Source organism: Stegastes partitus, unplaced genomic scaffold (genome assembly GCF_000690725.1).
Source record: "Stegastes partitus isolate 25-593 unplaced genomic scaffold, Stegastes_partitus-1.0.2 Scaffold1, whole genome shotgun sequence".
Taxonomy (NCBI): Eukaryota; Metazoa; Chordata; class Actinopteri; family Pomacentridae; genus Stegastes; species Stegastes partitus.
In genome coordinates this window covers 474860-484764 of record NW_007577732.1, presented here as the reverse complement: position 1 = coordinate 484764, position 9905 = coordinate 474860, and the positions used below count along the sequence as shown (strand labels likewise).

The 9905-nt window shown below is 41.8% G+C and overlaps 1 protein-coding gene across 2 annotated transcripts in view; it reads left to right on the top strand.

Moving 5' to 3' along the window:
* Positions 1-6526: 6526 nt before the first annotated feature.
* Positions 6527-9905, top strand: part of LOC103369904 (delta-1-pyrroline-5-carboxylate synthase-like) — a 9116-nt gene continuing 5737 nt past the window's right edge. Inside the window, exons 1-7 of one of the 2 annotated variants that reach the window (XM_008298875.1) lie at positions 6527-6652; positions 7673-7790; positions 7908-8059; positions 8218-8367; positions 8550-8654; positions 8741-8893; positions 9270-9360. In XM_008298875.1, coding sequence (XP_008297097.1) covers positions 7694-7790; positions 7908-8059; positions 8218-8367; positions 8550-8654; positions 8741-8893; positions 9270-9360 — 748 coding nt within the window. In that variant the 5' untranslated portion in view covers positions 6527-6652; positions 7673-7693. Of the gene's footprint in view, positions 6653-7672; positions 7791-7907; positions 8060-8217; positions 8368-8549; positions 8655-8740; positions 8900-9269; positions 9361-9905 lie in introns of both variants that reach the window. The other variant, XM_008298792.1, reaches the window with a different exon arrangement.

Here is a 9905-nt window from a genome sequence, read left to right as displayed (position 1 = left end):
AAAGTCTGAGTTCACTTCGACTAAACTTCTCATGTTGGGGGAAACTACACCTCATTTCAGAAATAGAGAGAAAACAGCAAAGGGAGCAACACTGTCTGTTTAAAAGGGAGTGAGCCAAAGCTCTGCATGTCTACAGTATGATTACAAAAGGCTGCTATGGGCCCCCAGTCTTAAACAATACCCTGTGAAAATCCATGAATACGAAACACAAGTCATAATTTTAGCCGTTTCTTTGGCAGATGGCAGCTTGGGCAAGGCAATAAAATGTGTCATCTTGGAAAATCGGTCCACTACTCTGAGGACAGTGGTGTTACCTTCAGAGACCTGGAGCCCCGTGATGAAGTCAAGAGATCTCAGCCCAGGGATGAGTAGGAACAGGGAGTGGCTGCAACAACCCCATCTGCACTCTGGAGGAGGTCTTGTTGCAGGCGCAGATGGAGCATGCTTCCACATACTCCCGAACCTCTCACTCAATGGAGGGCCACCAAAACCTCTGGAAATGGCATGCATGGTTCTTTTGACTCCAGGATGGCAGGTGAGCAGCGAGGTGTGAGCCCAATGGATCACCTGTGGATGCATGTCAACAGGAACAAACAAGCGATTCACCAGACAACCACTGGGTGTTGGATTCTCACCATTAGCTTGCTTCACCTCAGATTCTATTTGCCAAGTCACTGCTCCTACCACATGGTTCAGTGGTAGGATGGGCTCAGGTTCCTTGGCCATGGGCTCGGGGTCAAACAGACGGGACAAGGCATCGGGCTTGGTGTTCTGGGACTCCGGCCTGTAAGACAACACAAAGTTAAAACATTTAAAAAATAATGTCTACCAGGCTTGATGTGAGTTCAGTCTTTTAGCTTTGCAAATATATTCAAGATTCTGATCAGTACATACAATGAAAGAATGCTGTGCACCCTCTAACCAATGTCTCCACTCTTCCAGTGCTATTTTGACCATCAACAACTCACGGTTCCCAACATCATAGTTCGGCTCAGCTGGTGAGAGCTTCTGAGACAGGAAGGCGCAGGGGTGAAGCTTCTTGTCCTTTTCAGAGCGCTGGGACAGGACGGCTCCCAGCCCATTATTGGAGGCATCCACCTCCACCACAAACTGCCGGCTGGGATCAGGAACCGTGAGAATGGGAGCAGTCGTGAACCGTGCTTTGAGCTGCTAAAAGGCCTCCTCCGCTTGAGAGGGCCACAGGAAAGGAGTCAGTGGAGATGCAAGTGCATGGAGGGGTGCAGCTATGGTGCTGAAGTTTCTGATAAACCAACTGTAAAAGTTAGCAAATCCCAAGAATTGCTGAACCTTTTTGCAGCTATCAGGTGTAGGCCACTGAGCCACAGCGCTAACTTTTGCCAGAGCCATTTGCATCTTTCCAGGGGCTATGATAAAGGCAAGAAAAGACAGATTTGGCATACAGCTTTTACATACAATTGGTTCTCCAGCATTTGCTGGAGAACCTGACATACATGGTGGACATGAGAATCTGAATCTGGGGAAAAGATCAAGATGTCATCCAAGTAAACATACAATAAGTGGTTCAGAAAGTCTCTAAGCACATCATTGATCATGGCTTGAAAGACAGGAGCGTTAGTCAAACCAAATGGCATAACAAGGTATTCGTAATGACCACTAGGTGTGTTAAAGCCAGTCTTCCATTCATCCCCCTCTCAGATTCACACCAGGTGATAGGTGTTTCTCAGATCTAATTTGATGAAAATGTTGGCCTGCTGAAGCTGATGACATGAGTTGCAGAGGGTACCGATTTTTAATAGTAATGTCATTTAGTGGTCCAGAATCGATGCATGGTCGGAGGGACCCATTTTTTTTCCCCTACAAAAAAATAAAGAACCCTGCCCCTGCTGGAGATGAAGACGGGCGAATAAGACCATCTTTTTATGAAGACTCGATATACTCAGTCATCGCCTTCTTCTCTGAACCAGAGATGGAATACAATCTACCCTTAGGAATTGGGGCCCCTGGGATCAAGTCAATGGGACAATCATATGGTCTGTAAGGGGCAAAGGAAGTAGCCTTACTTTTGCTAAATACTTCACCCAGATCATGGCAACATACCAGGACTGAAGTCAGGTCGGGAGTTTCAGAGTCTGTGTCAAAATTAACTGAGAAAGCATTAAAAATAGTTTTCACATTCATGGCATGACTTTAGACATTTATCTTTACAACACTCAGCCCAGTTAAAAACCCTCGCAGAACTCCAGTCAATGTGCGGGTTATGTTCCTTTAACCAAGGGAAACCCAGAACAAGAGTGCTGGGTAGAGCTATACAAATAAAAACTCACGAGTTCATGGTGGTCTTCAATGATTACTGTCAGTGGTTCAGTTTTGTGAGTCATCAAGAATATTGAACTCTCATCAAGAGCACTGGCCGGGCACAATCCCAGTCCATGAGGCTCTCATCAGCCCCTGAGTCAATGAGCCCCCCCAAGACAAACTGTGGTGTCATAACGCTTTACTGTGATCTTGGTTAAGGCTCGAGGAGAGGATTCAGAGGAAAAACAGCTCACCAGTATCCTCCAGTCTACTGGTGAGCTTGTTCTTTTGCTGGAAGCGCTGCAAGGAGATGGCCTTGCTGCCCGCAGTAGAAGCATCTGTCTTCCTGCAGGCAAAGACGCTCCTCTGTGGACAATTTGGCCTGGCCCACCTGCATGGGCTCCTCTACCTCCTCAGAGGGCACCAACCTCGGTGGAGCTGGTGATGAAAGCGTGACGAACTCTGTGAACCGGGTGTAGTGGCTGCAGCACGGCCCAGATTGCGACCTGCTGATGACGCAGTTCGGCTATGTCGACGTTCGAGTAAACAGTTGTCAGTCCTAATGGCTAGGGTTATCAAAGAGTCCAGATCTGATGGCAAACCAAGACGCACTAACAAGTCTTGAATCGGTCAGAGAGTCCCTTAAGGAAGATGTCAAAGGGCAGTGGCATTCCATCCGCTGTTGGTAGCTAGGGTGCGAAAGCAGATGGCATAATCAAACAGATTCCAAACCTTGTTTGATATGACTTAACTCTCGTGCTTTCTCTCAGTCAGATGAGAGGGGATCAAAAGCCCTCCTCAGAGCCTGTTTGAAATCGTCAAGCGATCCACAGATCGATGAATCACGGGACCATTCACCCGTAGCCCACGGCCTCGCGGTGAGATGGGAAAACATAAACGCCACTTCGGACCGTTCTGTAGGAAAAGCTGATGGCATGTGTTCATAATGCATTTCGCAGTCAATGATGAAAGGCCGGCATTCTCCAGACTCACCTGAAAACTTTTCAGGTGGGGAGAGAAGAGGAGCCGTGGCATGGAAGACCGGAACCGATGATACCGACGAGACTGTACGGCTACTGCATCAGGAGAGGAGGGGTCCTTCGTGATGTGAGCTAGGACTTGATGTACCTGGGCTGCCAGGAGATTCACTTGGCTTGTAATGGCTACTTTGAAATCCTCTTGACATTTCGCCAGCCCCTTCACTCCACTATGCAGAGCAGACATCTTTTCCTCCTGCTGACTCAGGCTGGTGTTTTGGGAGTGAATGGCCACCGTCAATTGATCTGAGTCGGCTGGGTTCATGCTGGCCAGTTCGTATTGTCACAACCGAACTAGGACATGAACCCAAATGTGCAACTTAGGAGACAAAGTTCAAATAAATAATCTTAATAATAAAAGTTTCAAATGAAAATCGCTCCTACAGAGGAAAACTACACAACTAAAAATCACTCACTGAGAGGAATAACAGCAACAAAAAAACACTCTGAAAATCTTCTAGGAATACTGCATAATGAAAAATCACTCTTATGAGGAAAAACAACTATAACGATAGAAAAAGGCAAGACAAAGTACCAAAATAACATAAGGCAAGGCTGTGGTTAAAAGCAAAGTATCAAAAGAACACAAAAACCTGACTCTGACAAGATGACGTGGCATAGACTGGCGTAGGTTCTCTGACTTTCAAAAGACAAGACGAACTGGCACATGACAAAGGGAGACGTAGACTATATATACCCACACACGGTAATGGGGAACAGGTGGAAACAATCAGGGTAGGACAGACAATCAGACCAGTGGGAAACACACAAGGGGAAGGAACAAGTTACCTGAAACGAGAGGAGAGTTAAATATCAAAATAAAACAGGAAACCATGACACATTGACACAAGACATTAACATAACTTCTTGGACATGACACTAGTCTGTATTATGAAGTTAAACATGGGCTAATACTAAAAAGAGTGTAGCTGTTGGTAATATTTGTGTTTTCTTAAAATGCTATGATGTAATGTGTTATCTTTTTAGAAATAATTGGGAACATCATGGGCGAATTCAGATGCATCTGGGCCTTTGACTGCAGTTTATGTGGGGTGGCAAGGCTGAGACCATTACACACATTTGGGTGGCACAATTTCTACTGAATTTGTTTTTCAGAAAAACCATTTTTGATCAAGTTGTTATTTTTTTTCACTCTTATCCTTTTCTTATGCAGGCAAGACATATGCAGAAATGCATGAAGAGTCGAATACAGCACAATCAGCATTTTAATGCAATCCACCATTGATGAAAAACTGGAATCACTGCTTAAGTTATGTTTTTTTAAATGGTTGATATAGCCCATAGGATAATTACGATATAAGTACCCACAAGACACTTCAGGCATTTAAGACATCCACCTAGTTAAGACATCATACTATGTCCATCCATCCTTTTGTTTCTTTCTTCGCAGGTTCTGGGTCAGTCTTTGATTGGTCAGCAGTTTGTACCACTTTTTTTCTTCAAAGTAGGTTCCATTTGTACAGTCTTTAAGAGTCAGTAAAAGAGCTTCTAAATCTACAGCTGAAGCTAAATCATACCCACTGCAACTAATACAAGCATGTACAAACAAATTCTTTGTTTACATTTAAAAAAAATTATGCATTTTATACTGTCTATATCATCTTTTCAGTGATAGTAACCACAACATCTTTGAATTACTACAAAATCAATATGAATATGTTCTGCTTTGCCAGAACTACTTGGCTGTATGTGGCTTTATGGGGTGGCTGTGCTGTTAAAATGCTTCTGTTCCATATGTCACTCTAGTATGAGTACATGTGAAGCCTTCTAACAGGCTTAACTACTGGTGTCACCCCTTGGCTCTGCCTTTGGGTACCACAGCCTTCTGCATCCTCCACTGCATCCATGTTGGTGTTGATTTGTCTACGTCTTTATTGACAACCTTTTCTACTTTAAACTTAATCCTACCGACTGGGGTCCATTTGAATGATTTTTCATCTGCCACAAGAAGGCACCACAACGTTGGGGTTTTAGGAGTTTGCATGACTATACGAGCTTGTTCTAGTACATGTGTTAGTGTTAGATGCATGGGTGTTCTAGAGAGGTAGCAGCCGATTTCCTATTGAGGTGTACTTGGACCCCATCTGAAAGTACTAATTTTCCAACATATTTACTTCACACAACATGTAGTTGTGTCTGTGTTTGTAGTGAGTAATGTCAAACTGAGAAAGGCCAGCAAGATACACTGCTGCAAAAGCCCTGAAAAATACCTTACAGGCAGATGAAGACTCTGACCTGAAGGAATATGACATTTCGGAGGAAGAAGATGATCATATATCAGATCCATCTAATTACATTGACACTAAATCATTTGAACCAGCATCTGTTGACGAAAGTGGCGACAATCAGTCTCCTCAGCGTGATAGTGATCATGGTAGGGGTATAAGTAGAGGCCGGGGCCAAACCCATAGCATTCAACAGACGGTTTGTGAGCAATGTCTTTGAATCATCTCATGATACTGTATCTGGATCCAAAAAATACCTAAGTGATGTCATTATAAATGATAACTTAATATGACTTGAGCAATTTGTGGATTCATTTTTATCCATATGTAAATCATATTAGAAAAGGTTACTATAATTTCTAAAAAAATACTGTGTTCAAAGATATTGTGTATCCATTAGCAACTGTTCAGACATAGATATTAATTTTGAAGTATAAAAATGGTAATTAATTATAAATATAATTAATTATATATGTCATAAGTCAACAGATTTTCACAGTTAGGATTTGTTTGTAGAAGATGTTGGAAGGATGAAGGTTAAATATGTTTACATTATTTTGAATACTTTGCAAATAATTAATGTATCAGTTGTGACCTAGCTGCTCAGTTTTTAATATACTTGAAAAATACAGTTTTAAAATAAAGTAAAAGATTTTCTGATAATTTATTGCTTCATCTCTATTGTGTTTGTCTCTGTGTGTCATTCAGTTAAGAGCAGTGTGTGATTTGTTGGAAGTGTTTTGCAGGAACACACTAAATTTTGTTTAGGACCACTAAAATCCTTGACACTAAATGTCAAACGTGAGCTGCGGGAGGTGTATTTTTACATCGTGTTCCTGTACCTGAGCTCTCCCTGTTCTCGCATCAAAACTACTATTTGTGCGTACGTAAGTGAGCTCCCCCCCGACAGGAGCGTCACTACGTTTCTACTTACGTGTCCTTCGTGAATCGCTCGTGTAGGCACTTCCCAAACGTGGGCTGTGGATGTGGCAGTGAAGCACCGCCAGTCCACCGGCTGAGTACGTGTCTCCCTCTTTGAAGTGCACTCACAAGTGTAGCTCTGGTTGTTGTTTTAGGCCTCCGAATTGCCAGGTAAGGAGTGTATTTTTGATCCTTTACGTCCTTTTTAGTTGAAAAGAGCCGCTGGGAGTGTTAGCTAAAAGTAGCTAAAGCTAGCTAACGTTAGCTAGCACAGGGCAGGTTTTGACAGCAGCTGCACTGGACACGTAGCTGCTGTAGTCTGATGAACTAACTTTCAAACGACAGCGGATTCATATGTGTTGAGTGTGTTTGTGTGAATAGCACCTAGTCTCTGGACTTTTAGCTGACTAAGCTAACTTTAAGCTAACAACGTCTATACTTGGTCAGTGTGTCAAGTTCAAGCAACACTCAGAACTCATAACAAAGAAACAACATGATAGCTGAAACCTTTGGGTCTTTTTGTGTCTTTGTTTGATAAATTATATGTGTGCTTGTATTGGTAAGATATTTGTGATTTTATGATTGGTTGCATGTGTGTAGTTATAAATTCCTACGATGTGCTTTTTTGTCTGCATGAACGAATTCTGCTCATCTTCAGATGTAAACTGTGAGCATGAATGTTGCATAAATTAAACTAAATCTTGTTGATTTTTGTCATGATATTTAATATGTTTTAGATTTGAAGTGTTAATGATTGATAACCTACTATATTCTGTCTATTAGGGCTGAACAAGTAATATTGAAATTGCAATACGGCCAAACACAACATCCAAATCACAAGAGCTGCAAGTTATTTATTTTTGTAAAGGTCAAATGTCGTAGAAAAATAGCAACATAAATGAAGCATTGTGGTGCTACAGAGATTTTCCAGACAAAAATGAACATGCTTACTTGGTTCTGATTGCAGCAAAAACAAACAAACAGACAAAATCTTAATTTTATTATTTGTTTTTCAATTGAGAACTAAAAAAATGGCCATACCCTGCAAATATGTGAATCGGAATCATTTCTAAATATTATTCTTTTTATATTGTTCAGCCCAAATGTCTATCATACCTAATAATTGCTTATCTCTGATGAGGTTGTTCCACTGTTAGAGTAACTAGACACTGATTTATGTGTTCATCTCAGTGGTTTCCAGGTGTCAGTGCCATGTTTGCCAGGCTGGCCTTGTACTCTTGCCTGCCATCCAGAATCCGGCAATCAAATGTGTGTCCGGTCACCATCAGAGCTTTTTCCCAGGCTAAATGTAAGTAAGCAACCTTCATCATACCTGAAATAGACAACATTCTCACAACCAGCTTGATAGTTATCGTTGTCTTTGTGTACCATGTGTATTAAATTGTGATTGTGATATTTTCTGCAGTCTCGCTCCCACGTCCCCATGGGAAGTCTTTTGCCCACCGCAGTGAGTTGAAGCAGGCCAAGCGTGTTGTAGTGAAGCTGGGCAGTGCCGTGGTTACACGTGGAGATGAATGCGGTCTGGCACTTGGACGACTGGCGTCAATTGTGGAGCAGGTAATATTGCCGATGCAAAAAAAGAGCAGAGAGAGCAAACTGTGTAGTATGTACAATATGTTATGTGGGCTGAGGAGGAAATAGAATCTAGCAGGTATGAGGAGTGACCATGACTGTGAAAGATGAACTTGACTTTTGCTGTGTTTGTGTCCTGTCAGGTGGCCATGCTCCAGAATCAAGGCAGGGAGATGATGATTGTTACGAGTGGTGCTGTGGCCTTTGGGAAGCAGCGACTGAGACATGAGATACTGCTGTCTCAGAGCGTCAGGCAGGCCTTACATTCTGGACAGAACCAGCTCAAAGACATGGTGAGTAATAAATGTGTACCAAAGAAATTAGGTCCACTCTTTTAAAAGCATTTATGCCTTATATAATATGGTTTTTTATTTTTTTTTTACACATTTAATATTTTGTTTATTTATTATATAAACATTTAACTACATTTGGTTCCTAGTCCTGTTAACTTTAGTGAAGTCTCTCTGTTTTGCAGTCAATTCCAGTTTTGGAAGCAAGGGCGTGTGCGGCTGCAGGGCAGAGTGGCCTGATGGCGTTGTACGAAGCTATGTTCACCCAGTACAGTATCTGCACCGCACAGGTATGTACTTAATTCACACAATACAGTGCTGACAGCAAATAACTTGCGTACCATTGAATTTTTCACATTTCTGTCCACTTCTGTAGATTCTCGTCACCAACCTGGATTTTCATGATGAGCAGAAGCGTCGCAATCTAAACAGCACATTACATGAACTTCTGAGGATGAACATAGTTCCCATCATCAACACCAATGATGCTGTCGTTCCGCCCCCTGTTCCCAACAGTGACTTGCAGGGGGTAAATGTGGGTACTGTGTGATGGGCATGCTGGGAATTCTATGTTTGGTGCAGAGTTGTGTTGGCAGATTGCTTAAAGCATAAATGAAATAAGTATGCTTCATTTCATTTCCATTTCCACTCTCATTATCATTTCACTTCTTTGACACATGGTCTTATTTTTATAGCTGCTTTAAATGTTTTCATACAGTGTGGTGGTCTCTTTTTGTGCTATTTATTTGTGCACACCTGCTTGTGCCATTGCCTTTTTGAATGAGGTTAATGTGTGTTATTTGTTGTGCAACTAAATGGGGCTGGGGGACTTTTTTGCATGGTAGCAGCTGATGCTCTACAGCATAATGTTTTTCATTTTGACCTAATGTCTGTTTGCATTTCAGGTAATAAGCATCAAAGATAATGACAGCTTGGCTGCACGACTGGCTGTTGAAATGAAAGCAGACCTTCTTATTGCCCTGTCTGATGTTCAAGGTAAAGAAAACCACAAACTTTACAACATTGCTTGGAATGTGAATTAATGAATTAAGCATTTCTATTATTTCACTTTATGTATTTCTTTATGTTTTTCATATATATATGTTGTATGTATATAATAATATATAGCAAATGCTCACTGTCAAATCTCTTAAAATAATATTTTTTTCAAATATACGTAACAGTAGAAACTGGAAGTATTCATATTTTTGCAATTGACAGACCATATGTGTAGTAATTTTTCACAACATATCGATTTATTAGTAATCATAGTTGTCATCAGTGGTAGCATCGTAAGTGCCTTTAACGTGCATTTTCAGCTTTGTGTTCATTCATTAACGTATCTCACAAAGTCATACGTTACAGTATATTGAACTTTTTATAATTGCTTAAATAGGTTTTCCTGGTGGGCTGCAAGGTGGCACAGTTGGTAGCACTGTTGCTTCGCAGCAAGAAGGTCGCCAGTTCGCGTCCCGGTGGGGGCACTGGGATCTTTCTGCGTGGAGTTTGTATGTTCTCCCCGTGCAGCGTGGGTTCTCTCC